This window comes from Crinia signifera, chromosome 1, assembly GCF_055691185.1.
Source record: "Crinia signifera chromosome 1, ASM5569118v1, whole genome shotgun sequence".
NCBI lineage: Eukaryota > Metazoa > Chordata > Amphibia > Anura > Myobatrachidae > Crinia > Crinia signifera.
Window position 1 is genome coordinate 149,534,284 of NC_139217.1, and position 13,947 is coordinate 149,548,230.

The 13,947-nt window shown below is 40.7% G+C and overlaps 1 protein-coding gene across 7 annotated transcripts in view; it reads left to right on the forward strand.

The window, feature by feature from the left end:
• The window catches only part of RUFY3 (RUN and FYVE domain containing 3), a 119,378-nt gene that overhangs the window by 90,045 nt on the left and 15,386 nt on the right, over positions 1-13,947 (forward strand). For 4 of the 7 annotated variants that reach the window (XM_083174541.1, XM_083174542.1, XM_083174549.1 and 1 more), the window contains one exon: positions 1,763-1,882. In XM_083174541.1, the coding sequence (XP_083030667.1) occupies positions 1,763-1,882 (120 nt within the window). Of the gene's footprint in view, positions 1-308; positions 628-1,762; positions 1,883-13,947 lie in introns of those variants that run through there. The other 3 variants (XM_083174561.1, XM_083174567.1, XM_083174571.1) reach the window with 1 other exon arrangement.

The following is a 13,947-nucleotide window of genomic DNA, read 5'->3' on the forward strand; positions in this document are numbered from 1 at the left end:
CCTGGACCGCTATTGATGATGGCTTGTGATGTAGGATGAATGTCACACACGAGAGAGCAGAACATAGTATGTGTGGAGTGTGCATTATCTTTTTTTACCCACATCATGACATAGTGCATAGGGAGCTATGTGAGGAAATGCTTTTATTCACAAGTGACCGGTTCTCTTCAACAATGTTGTTCTAAATCTGTATGACTGTCTTACTGACCTTTCTCTCTCGGTGTTCTCTGTCCTATTAATCATTTGCCCATGTCTCTCATCTGACTTCTATTTTATGTTCTCATTTTAATTTTGTATTAACAAACCAGTGAAAAAGATTTGGTGAAGCAGGCAAAAACCATAAGTAGTACAGCAAGTAAACTTCTACAGAAGCAGCACTAGGTGTCTAACACAAGGGCCCCCGAACAACACTAACAGAGCAGCTTGGTAGCAGGAGGAAGAGCGGAATTCTGCCTAGTTACAGCTACTACATAGATGTTAAATGTTGCCTACTGTTATTTGGAAATTGCTGCATTTCGAAGCCATGGCTCCTCCGTTCTGTTATCCTTTTTTTCTCCCACCCCTCCCTGTAGATGGAATCTTTGTTAGAACCCCCAAAATATTTGCCAAATAAAATTTTTAAAACCACCTCTGTGTGATTTTTAATGATCCAATATATTTTTTACCTTTTGTTTGATCACCATAGGCTTTAAATATTGTCCTGACCTAAAGTTCTCAGTCTTTATGTGACAGATGAGTAGTGATTGTGAATAGTTGTCAATGAAGGCTGAACAAAGAAAATTTGAGTTTCTTATTAATATTACTGTTTTATAAAATGATGCTCATTTTTATATCAAGAACTTTATTATGAAACGTGTAGTATTAAATGGGTGGAACTCTAATTTCCTACATATTAGCAGGGGAAAAAAAACACAAAACAAATAATTTTTCTCTTACGAAACACTTTCAAAATTTCAGTATTGTGCTGAGGGTCAAGGAATCTACACTAGAAAATGATTTCAGAAGATATGGTAATGGGATTCCATGTATGGGGATGCTGATTGTAAAAGGCCTCATTTTAGACCCTTCTACTTCAGTTATTGTTAAAATCGAAACTCAACTGCTACCCACAATTTTTATATAGGATTATGCAACGATAACAGTGCCCTGATGAAAATGGCAATGTTACTAGAGTATTTTAAGGAGACCAGAAGGCTTGTTTATGAAGTGTCTGGTTCAAAAACCCAACGCTTCTGATCATGTTTGTTCTGAAATTTAAAAAATCATTATTTTTTAGTACGAGTAAAACACGGCTTGTAAAAGCATAACCCTTCTAAATTTAAGCGTAAATGCTGCAAGAAGTGCAGGGTTTCAGAACTTTCATTAAATAAATCCCCCAGGTTTCAGAATTCCACTTCTCACTAGACTTATTTCACTGTGGAAACTCTGGATCATTCTGTACTTCAGTCTGCTTATTGAAAGAACTGCTGATTACAATAAGCATAATCTAAAACCATATAATAATTTGAACCATTAAAATACATTTTCTGTGGTATTATATACGTAACCTTAAATACATTTTTGCCTGATTCACCACTATTGTTTTCAAATAAAAAGTCTTTATTCTTTTAATTTTGAATTTTTCCTTTATTCTATCCATTCTAATTTTCCCATCATTTACCTTTTGGGTTTCCTATTTATTTTGGTTATTAAAGTCCCATCCTTGTCCCTACCACCTCCATGGTTTTTGTTTTTACTACCCATTCATGTGGCTCAAATCCAGGTTGCGAGTTGTGGAGCGGGATCGTCAGGCAGCTGAGGAAGCTAACCGACTTTTCAAGGAAGAGTTTGGAGACAAGATTGAGAGTCTGCAGATGGAAGTGGATCAGCTCCGAAAGCAGCGGTGAAGAAATGAGTGTTTGGTGTAGTACTACTAGTCGCAAGCAGCGGTGATGCCTTCTTGGCATCTCTGGTGCCAGCCAATTGTCTAACCTCTTGCAGGTGGTGATATCTTTCGTTGGACCAACATAAAAATATTTACAGATGCTGTTGTTTGCAAATTTTCAGGATGATCTGAATCTCATTTCTGTGAATTGATTAAATCAGGCATGTCCAACGTTGGCCCTCCAGATGTTATGAAACTACACATCCCAGCATGCTTTGCCACGGTTTTGCTATTAGAGAATGCTAAAACTATTGCAAAGCATGCTGGGATGTGTAGTTTCAAAACATCTGGAGGGCCAACGTTGGACATGCCTGGATTAAATAGTAAAACGTATTATACTGTAACTAGTGGTGTCACGACCTGCAATGAAAAAAAAAGTATCCAATCAAAAGTTTGACTGGTCTGCTTTCACAGTCAGATTTTTAAATTTGTGTTCTATCCATTGTGGTCCTATACAGCTTTGGGATCTGTGACCTGTGTGTGTGTGTGTGTGTGTTGACAACAATTCTAGATTTTTTTTTTTCTTTAAAAAAAATGTCAGACAATCTTGAACACCAAGCTTCGTCTCTGGTGATGAGTGAGGATCACTTTTACACAAACCTGCTATACAAGCTAATAAGCACAAGAATGCCAGAGGCGATAGAAAGATGGGCTTCTCATAATATGCCTTTAGTCAGGGACACCTATGATTTACATAGGTTCTCTGGCTGATTAAAACCAGTTCATATGTTGGCTTGAATTTAGCCAGCTACAAAACTGGGTAAAACACATGTGTTTTGGATTAACGGTATGCTATAGTTAATGGAATTACCAATGATCTCTGTTGTCTTAATTAATTTTTCTGCTATGGTGCTCTATATTCAAAGTATCGTCCAAAGAATAAAATGTATAAGTGCTTTGGATAATGCCTATACATTGTATCATATTTTAAAATTTGCTGACCGTTGACAAATTCTTACTCCCTGCTGCATAGAGCAGGTCCCAAGGAATGGAGGCGAAGCAGATAAATTAGTGGTTTGTCCTGGCCCAAAACCAGTGATTACCATCTCTGACTGACTGGTCTTCTTTCTCATACATCTTCTCTCTGCCACACTACCTCTAAGCAGGCAGTTTTAAGTGGTGAACTTTTAAGTGAAGGAGTAGATGAGTGATATTAACAATTTGATGGTAATAGTTTTGGTGTCTGCTACACCGCCTGTTAATCCAGATAGCAAGGTAAAATAAAGACTCTCATCTTTATATAATAATCCTAATATTTTACTTTTAACTAATCTAAAATATTTTATTTACTCTCACTCACAATACAAAATCTACTTTACAAAAAAAAATAGTGAACTAAATGTGCTGAAAAATTGTGAACTGTCACTTTTTTATGTCTGAGATATTTAGTCAAACATATGTAACACCAGAAAAAAGTTCTTTGAGGAGAATCGGGTGGAAAGAAAATTTGTATTTAATGTACTCTGAAAATATATTTAGCCCTTTAAGTGCCAAGTGAATTTGTCAAATACTGTAGGTGTAAATTTTGTATTTATTATAATGACCTGTAATGATTAGCTTATATAGGAAATATCATAGTTTTTTACACAACATTTTTTATTTGAATTTATATAACAAATGTGGGCGATGCTGGCATTTAGAGGATGTTTTCCCTCCAACACAGAGGTGTTGGCACTCAAAGGGTTAAGGTATCCATTTTATAAATTGCCACACGATCAGTGCCATTTTGGTGCATATGTTTTTGTTTTTCAGAACCCATCTGGCACAGGTCTTCCAAATTGAGGAGCTGATCATTGATTGTTTATTGATTTTAGAAATAATGGGTCCATATGGTTTAAAATAAAATAAAAAACAAACCCATACAAAAAAAGTTTTACAAGGCTGATGGTTACTTCCAGTGTTCGAAGTGGGTATACTGCGCTCCCCTGTGGTTCGTGGTTTCGGCGCTGCTTAGCCTAAGGGGTGTCCCGTGCCCCCTATGGGTCATGCAAGAGAAATTGGGTTGGGCTGAAGCGCTGCCTGGGTGTGTTAAATGCAGTGAATAGAAGTAAGGAGAAGAAAGGTGTATTTGGTGCATAAAATGTTTATTTAAGTAAATAACAAGTGTTGCAATAATGATAATGAATACAATAAATGAAAAGACTGTTACATGGGGTGCATTGAATTTCGTGGTGATCGTTGAGTACCACTACTGAGAGCCCCTGAGGGTATTGGGGTATCAACAGATCCCTTTCTACCATAAGCCCAGAAAGGGCTTATGTCTCTCAGTGTGTGTGACCTTAACGGGGCTTGGTTACAGTCTGGGTGCGTGCTGGGGATAAGCAGGGAGCGGCGTCCCACTGGCCTGCTTCTTACCCTGTCAGCGTTGCGGGGTTGTGCACCCCCAAGCAGCATCCACCCTAATATGCAACCATTTGCAACTTCATCTCTCTCCACTTTATCTCTCTTACTTTACCTCTCTCACTATCTATCTCTTACTTTATCTCTCTTACTTCAACACTGTTCTACCAATAACCCATCCATGCCGTCAGAGCAACACACAGTCAGAAAAATTACAACAGCAATTAGCACACAGGGGCTCTCAGTAGTGGTACTCAACGATCACCACGAAATTCAATGCACCCCATGTAACAGTCTTTTCATTTATTGTATTCATTATCATTATTGCAACACTTGTTATTTACTTAAATAAACATTTTATGCACCAAATACACCTTTCTTCTCCTTACTTCTATTCACTGCATTTAACACACCCAGGCAGCGCTTCAGCCCAACCCAATTTCTCTTGCATGACCCATAGGGGGCACGGGACACCCCTTAGGCTAAGCAGCGCCGAAACCACGAACCACAGGGGAGCGCAGTATACCCACTTCGAACACTGTAGAAACCTATCCCGTAGTCTACTGCAGCAGACCCTCCACAAAATCACTCACACATGGGCTTACTAACATTACGCGAAAGCAGAATAGATAGGGCCAAGAATACATTTACAGACTTTGAACAAACCTCAGCGGCGGTAGGGAAGGGACAGAATTTTTTCCTACATTTAACCAAACTAGAGAAATTACTTAAACAAGAAACAAAAGTCTGGTGGGATGCCTTTGCCCTCCAATGGTATGTTGACCAGGAAACCATACCCAAAGGCCTTACACTAAAGAAATTACCTACACACCACCTAGATGACACAAGTTTCATGTGTAAATGGAACAAAACACTTAAGGACTGCTCCACACAACTAGCACACTTACTCATAGAACAGCACGAGAAAGACCTGCTAGTTTTAGATGAACAAATTACCCATTTACACCACGAACTTGAACCCTTTAAAAATGAACAAGGGTACAAGGAAGTTGAGACACTAACACAACTTAGACTACAGAAGGGGGAGGAAACCATTATCGCAACCAAGAAAAAGAAATTCCTTAGAGACAAGTGGGGATTAAAGAAACCACATAACACTACCCAAACAAACAAAAACAAAAAACAACAAGCCACAAGGACACGGGAGCAGAACCCCAAAAAAACAGGACCCATCACGCACAAAAGACCAGTAAACACATACACCCATCCTATCACCAAACAACCACTGACATACCAACAATACATGACATACAAACACACACAAACAACAAATACAACAAATATTGAAATAGATTCACAATCAGACATAGACACCAGCAGTACTGACCAATCATGCTCAGAACAGGAAGAATCATCTTTTTCCATACACGATATAGAGGACCAGGACTACCTAGACACTGCAAGGAAGTCCCTGGAAGCAGGACACATAACCTTCAGAAACAAACAGATAGAACTAGAGACAACAAAACAAACACCAGACACACAAGAACCAGAACAATGGGATCTGGATTTTTTAGACTTGGAGGCAGGCCTAAGATCCTGCCAAACACAAAACCCATCAACAACCACACACACCCCCCACAAAAGGAAAGCAAGGGAAGAAGCAGAGGATGCAGGGGAGGCAAAAAAAGTAAAACAGCAAGAATAGAGACTGACACAAACCTAGGCATATTCAACCTGAGCAAAACATCACTTACAGACACACACAAAGACGTACTCCGGAAAGGGTTGAAATTCGCCCCGACCAAAAAACTCAACAAATTCGAGACCTATATGGACATAAGAGCATTCACTAGAAAACTGACTCTAAAAAAATTCTTTGCACAAAACCCCATCAGAACGACAGAAACACACACGGACGGATTCAGACACACGACATTAAGACCCAAATCTACTTTCAACCCCACACACGCAAAAGGACACATCATAAAGACATTTGAAGACCTGTTGATACAAGACTTAGAAAGCATGAATACAGACAAACGCAAAAGGGGTAATTTCAACAAACATGAAAGAGAGGCATTAGGGGAACTAAAAGACAACAACAACCTCATCATTAAACCAGCAGACAAGGGAGGCGGGGTGGTATTACTCGACAAGGAAGCATACATGACAGAAGCATACAAAATACTCGGTGACAACAAAACATACAAAACACTCCGGACAGACCCAACCCAGAACTACAAACAAGAACTACAGAAGTTATTGAATGAAGGACTAGCTTTAGGGATAGTGACAAAACACGAATACAACTTTCTCAACCCAGAACACCCAGTAGTCCCAGTCTTTTACTACTTACCTAAGATACACAAACACCAGACACAACCACCAGGCAGACCTATCATCTCAGGTATAAACTCACTCACATCCAACTTATCACAGTACATCGATCACTTCTTACAACCACTAGTCAACAGACAACCTTCCCACTTAAAAGACACCACACACACACTACAGACACTACAGAGCATTGACTGGCAAGAGGACATGTGGCTAGTCACAAGCGACGTGACCTCATTATACACTATCATCGAACACACACAAGGAGTAGACAGCGCAGAACACTTTCTCAAAACAGACCACACCATACACCAAGCACAAAGAAATTTTATCATCAAAGCCATCCAATTTATTCTCAATCACAACTACACCTGGTTTGACCACAAGTACTATTTACAATGCACGGGTACCGCCATGGGGACTAAATTCGCCCCAAGTTATGCCAACCTCTTCATGAGTAAGTGGGAGGAGGAACATGTATGGGGTGGGCATGAATTTGGGGCGAATTTGGTCCTATGGAAAAGGTACATAGATGACATCATTTTCATATGGAAGGGCACAGAGGAAACACTCAATAATTTCATCACACACCTCAACCACAACAATAGAAACATCATTCTCACAACCTCTTACAGTAAAACTAAAGTAGAATTCCTGGACCTCGAAATTTACATTAAAGAACACACCATCGAAACCAAAACCTTTCACAAAAAAGTAGACGTTAATAGCTATATCTCATCTGACAGCGGACATCACCATAACTGGCTGAATAGCATACCACTTGGACAATTCACAAGACTCAGACGCAACTGTTCAGACCTAAATACTTTCAAATCACAAAGCGAGACCCTCAAAACACAATTTATAGACAAAAATTACGACACAAAACTGATCGACAAAGCATACCACATAGCGGAACAGAAAGACAGGACAAGACTCCTGGAACATAAACCCAGAAATACTGACACAGAGAACCCACACAAAGACGTTTACTTCATCACCCAATACAGCAACTCAGCCCAACAGATCAAAACTCTAGTCAACAGACATTGGAAAATCCTTCTCAAAGACGAAACATTAGCCGACATTCTACCCAAGAACCCCAAAATAGTATACAGGAGAGCCCCCGACATCAAACAGAAATTAGTGACCAACCATATTCCACCCAAAGAACTGAAACAGAGCAAAATAGAGGGCACAACAGACACCCATGGCTTCCACAGGTGTGGAAATTGTATAGGCTGCAAAACCCAAAGCACCAGATCCAACAAGACAGTGAAAACATTCCAATCCACAAACACCAAAGAGACCTTCACAATCAGAAACGAATTAACATGTCACACCAAGGGGGTCATCTATCTACTCACATGCCCGTGCGGCCTACAATATGTAGGCCGGACCATCAGACCTTTCAAGGTACGACTGGCAGAGCACATCCGGAACATACGGAAAGGGTATGAGCAACACAGTGTGTCCGCTCACTACAAAGACACACACGCACAGAACCCTGACAACATACAATTCACAATAATTTCACTAGTAACACCCAACTGGAGGGGGGGCAACTACAGCAAGACTCTAGACCGGGAAGAACTCAGATGGATTTACACCCTCAAAACTCTAGAACCAAAGGGACTAAATATTGATTTCAACATTGCCTCCATACTGTAGTACTGTCCAAACTCTAAATCAACTTATCCACCTCTTCAGATTAGATCCGCACCACATCCACCCACCCACATCCACCCCCCTCTTTTTTCCCCCTCATAACAACACCCCCCCCCCCCCCTGCAGTCCTTCCATCTCAACTCCCATCCCCCCATTGTCAGTGAACCCCCAACTATACCCACCGAAACACAGAAGCAAAACCACCACCCCCCACTCCCCCCTTCCAACCTCGCCACCAATCCCATTATCCAACCAAATGTCATAATAATTCCTACTGATCCTAATAATTCCTACTGAATAATCCACCCCCAAGCAGCATCCACCCTAATATGCAACCATTTGCAACTTCATCTCTCTCCACTTTATCTCTCTTACTTTACCTCTCTCACTATCTATCTCTTACTTTATCTCTCTTACTTCAACACTGTTCTACCAATAACCCATCCATGCCGTCAGAGCAACACACAGTCAGAAAAATTACAACAGCAATTAGCACACACAACTTTATTTCTCCCACTTTAGCATAATTACAGAACTCACACAGCGAGATTTTAAACATTTTCCAAATAGCAACTATGACACCCAGATCATCAATAAAGGATACCTACACCACAGGGACATATATTGAGCCAGATACATTCATTAGTCATTTGGAGACAGTGATTGTCATACTGCACGGAGCTACCTGCACGCCCCACTTCACCATGTACTACGCAATGAAAGCCCAAGGCCAATCAAAGAACAGTAACCTCCCACACAGCACTTACGGACCAATGGCTGAAACCCAACTCTAAACCAATCAGCACCAGCCTCAGCAAATAAATGAAGCCACGCAGAGAAACAGAGACATCCTTGACAAAGGCTATTGAAAGCCAAAACGCGTTGGACCCACAACAGCATCTCCCGCACAAGAGGGAGCATCTACATCTACAAAACAAGTCTCCTCCGTCGGGAGTCGAGCGCACCACTCTGAAAGTAACGTCACCCGGGAATCGCCGCTGGTCTCGCGAGACCCGATACCCGGAAGTGACGCGGCCAACAGAGTGAGTGGAACCGTCCACACAGACAAAGCACCGGGAGAAGAACGCTGCGGCTGCAGCGTCACCCGGTCAACAGCATCCAAACAAACCAACCTACAAGGGAGGAGGAAAGACCGGCTTCCCAGGACTGGGAAAGCTGCATCACCCGCACTGGGGGTCCACCCAAGGGAGGACCAAAGTGCTTGTGCACCGTGAACTACCGCACAACCCCGCAACGCTGACAGGGTAAGAAGCAGGCCAGTGGGACGCCGCTCCCTGCTTATCCCCAGCACGCACCCAGACTGTAACCAAGCCCCGTTAAGGTCACACACACTGAGAGACATAAGCCCTTTCTGGGCTTATGGTAGAAAGGGATCTGTTGATACCCCAATACCCTCAGGGGCTCTCAGTAGTGGTACTCAACGATCACCACGAAATTCAATGCACCCCATGTAACAGTCTTTTCATTTATTGTATTCATTATCATTATTGCAACACTTGTTATTTACTTAAATAAACATTTTATGCACCAAATACACCTTTCTTCTCCTTACTTCTATTCACTGCATTTAACACACCCAGGCAGCGCTTCAGCCCAACCCAATTTCTCTTGATGGTTACTTCCATCAGGAACAGTATCCCTATCAATAGGTTATCCGAACTTGGCCACCGATTGGATCTGACTAATTTTGCTACTCACTTTTTTTGTGAAAGATTTGGAAACCTCAGACGGCAGTTACTAATGTCTCTCTACTAAGCAGAAAATATTTATCAGCAATGCAATTGATTTAAGAGTTGGACTAGCACTGTAATACAATCCTAGGAATTATTTGCTACTTTCTTTGGACCATGAAAGCCCATCATACATTGCACTATAATTCAATCAGCGCTCAATCCCATTGTTTCTGTGCTATAATATAATTCAATCTGCCCAAAATAGTATGATTTAACTGTGGTAATACTTATCCACTAAGGAAGCTGAACAGAAACTCATTAGCCAATTATCTCTTTAGCATTAATCAAAAAATATTATTGGACTCCAGAAGTTAGTGACACTTCCTGGCTCAGTCATATTAGATAAAGTACACATTATGCCTTCAGCGATTTATATATGGTCCAAAAATACCCTGCTTTACAGCCTAAAGGTGGCCATATATCTACAGATCGATTGTCAGATTGGGCTTTTTGGAACAAAACCTGGAAGTGGATAAGTGACAGTTTTTGGCAGTTTTCCAGCTTTTAAAAGCAAATGGTCAACTGTCATTTACTCTCATCCATTACCAGGTTATTGTTACAACCAGCCCAATCTGACAATTGATCTGTAGATGTATGGCAGCCTTAACATCTGAAACTAACCTCTCCTATAGCTTGTATGAAATCTGAACTGTTAGCTGTGCCACACATCTGGAATTCTAGCCCTGAACTAACCTACTCAGACTAACAAGTCGCCACATTTGTGGCATTATTTGCATTAACTTGACTTTGTCAGATATTTGATTACTAGAAGAAACTGAAGAAAATTTTAAACCGTAATGCACATAAATCACACACACACACACACACACACACACACACACACACACACACACACACTTATTCTAACAGAAAATATAATACACAGAGGCTGATTGAGGATATATATCAATTTCAGAGGCACTATTGTATTTTCAGAGCGTAGTATAAAAATAGATCAATAAATGAAACCTTGATTTATTAACAATTTAACTGTATAGGGGTTTTTGTTTTTTCTCAAAAATGACCTTAAAAAATTGTGAATAATTTTAAAATGTGATATATATATATATATATATATATATGTCACAGGCGGCACTTGAATATGAATCACAGGAAGTGCAATTAATGCAACATTTCAATGTTTTAATGTTCACATCATCTTCAGGCAATAAGAATTCATACATACAAAAATCTCACCTTTATACCTCCACCATGATGCACGTCCGGCCGGCCACCAGGTCCACCGGCGGAAGGATGTCACGTCATCCCCTCACACGCCAGGAGCATGGTAACCAAGGACGCATGCACACAATTTAAAAACTTTATTAAAAAGATGAGGCAGAATCAGCATTAATCAATATGCAACAAAACATGCATTAGGCATATATAAATGTAACAATACAGATGATCAGATACCAATGAAGAAAATAGCGTAAGAAAAATACATAATAAACAGCATAGTTTACAAAAATGAATGCAGACCCATGTACTTATTGAGTCCACATGGTGCAAGTGTATTGAGTCAAAAAATCAGGTGGTACATTGTTTGCTTTGCAGTGTTGATATTAGTAGCTTGTACACGGTGATCCCGAACAATGATGGGATTAGTGCTGTAGTAGATTTGATTTCACGGCATCCTGCATACTCTGGACCTGATGTGTCTTTGATCAGTGACCTATTTCGCATGATTCTGACTTGTAATTATTTTATTTTTGACAAGTGTTTCTATCTGCAGGTATCTGGCTGTGCGATGGGGTCCAATGTGGCCCCATCGTATGCCAATGCCTACATGATGCATGATTTTTTTCAAAAACCCATTAGCAGCTGGACATGTGAAATTTTATGTTTGATACATTGATGATGTATTCCTGCTTTGGACCGGGGTCAGGGATCGATTTGAGAGATTCATCGATGGTCATAACAAATCGAACAGTCCCATTAAACTCACTTACTGTATTGACGAATATACTGTGAATTATCTTGATGTTGCAGTTACTATGGGGAATGACGGGTTTCACACCACTCCTTTTTCAAAAAACTACTGACAGAAACACCATTCTCCATTCTGCTAGTTTTCATCCCAGACCTCTAAAGAATCGGTTACCCTACTCCCAATTTTTAAGGGCCCGTCGTATTTGTAGCACTGACATGGAGGCCATCATACAAATTTACATGATGGCTATTCAATTTAGGGAGCAGGGGTATGCCACTGAGCTATTGGATTCAGCTAAATCCAGGGAATTGGCTGTCCCCAGACATCAGTTGTTAACTAAGAAGGTCCAACCACCAGGTGGTAACAAACTTCCCTGGGTTAATCATTTCAACACGGCCAGTGCTGATATTGGCGGTGTTTGTAAGAAACTTTGGCCATTTATCCAAACGGATCCTGATCTTGGCATCAGTGCCACTAAGCTTATGCCATGTTACACCAGGGGACTCAATATCCGTGACTGGGTTATGCATGCGGATATCTCACATTGGTACTGATGTGAGTTTTAGCTCTTAAAGTTTGTTTCCGTTGTTTGAATTGTTTAACCTGCTGCTCACTGGTTGTGGGTGATAGTTTCTGTCATCCTTATAGTGGTAAATGTTGTTTGTACCACAAAGTTTATTATTTATTTAATTACCTGTCCCTGTGGCCTTAGTTACGTCGGTAAGACCAACTGTAACTTACGTATACAAATGGCAGCACATCGGGATGCAATTCGTGCTGCTATTGCCACGGGACAGAGTGATCAGCCGGTTGCCCGGCACTTTGTCAGCAGGTCATAGTTTGGCTACATTGCGCTACATGATCATCGATCATGTGCCTGCTGACATTCATGGTGGTGACCGATCCCTCAAGTTACTGCAAATTGAGTCAAGATGGATTTTTGGACTAAATACACTTGCACCGTGTGGACTCAATGAGTACTTGGGTCTGCATTCATTTTTGTAAACTATGCTGTTTATTATGTCTTTTTTCTTATGCTCATTTCTTCATTGGTATCTGATATCTATCATCTGTATTGTTACATTTATATATGCCTAAATGCGTGTTTTGTTACATATTGATTAATGCTGATTCTGCCTCATGTTTTTTTAAATTGTGTGCATGCGTCCTTGGTTACCCTGGTCCTGGTGTGTGAGGGGATGGCGTCACTTGCAGGGCGACCTCCTTTCGCCGGTGGACCTGGTGGCTGGCCGCACGTGCATCACGGTGGGGGTATAAAGGTGAGATTTTTGTATGTATGCATTGTTATTGCCTGAATACGATGTGAACATTAAAACATTGAAACGTTGCATTACTTGCGCTTCCTGTGATTCATATTCCAGTGCTGCCTGTGACTACTTAGCTTTGGAGCTCCTGATCGGGGATCTCCGCTTGGAATGCACCGCGCTGTTCATGCTATTGTACTGGAGTGCTACCCCTACTGGAGATATATATATATATATATATATATATATATATATATATATATATATATATATATATATATATATATATATATATCCACATAGAAATAATGGGTGCACTCACCGGACTTCATCCAAAATGCAGGTGTTTATTTACATACCACAGCCGATATTCTTAGGTGACAGTGGGCATGGTCAATGTTTCGGTCTAAGCATAGACCTTTGTCAAGACCCCCTTACTCCTGCCTCCACCAGTGCACTGGTGGAGGCAGGAGTAAGGGGGTCTTGACAAAGGTCTATGCTTAGACCGAAACGTTGACCATGCCCACTGTCACCTAAGAATATCGGCTGTGGTATGTAAATAAACACCTGCATTTTGGATGAAGTCCGGTGAGTGCACCCATTATTTCTATGTGGATATTCTGTGGAAGCGCCTGAATACAGTTTGGGACTTTCTGGCTTGTGGCACCCTGGCAGTTGGATATATGTGAGGAGTGTGCTGTCCGACCTGCATGGATATATATATATATATATAATGAGAGCAGGCTGCAAGGAATAGCATAT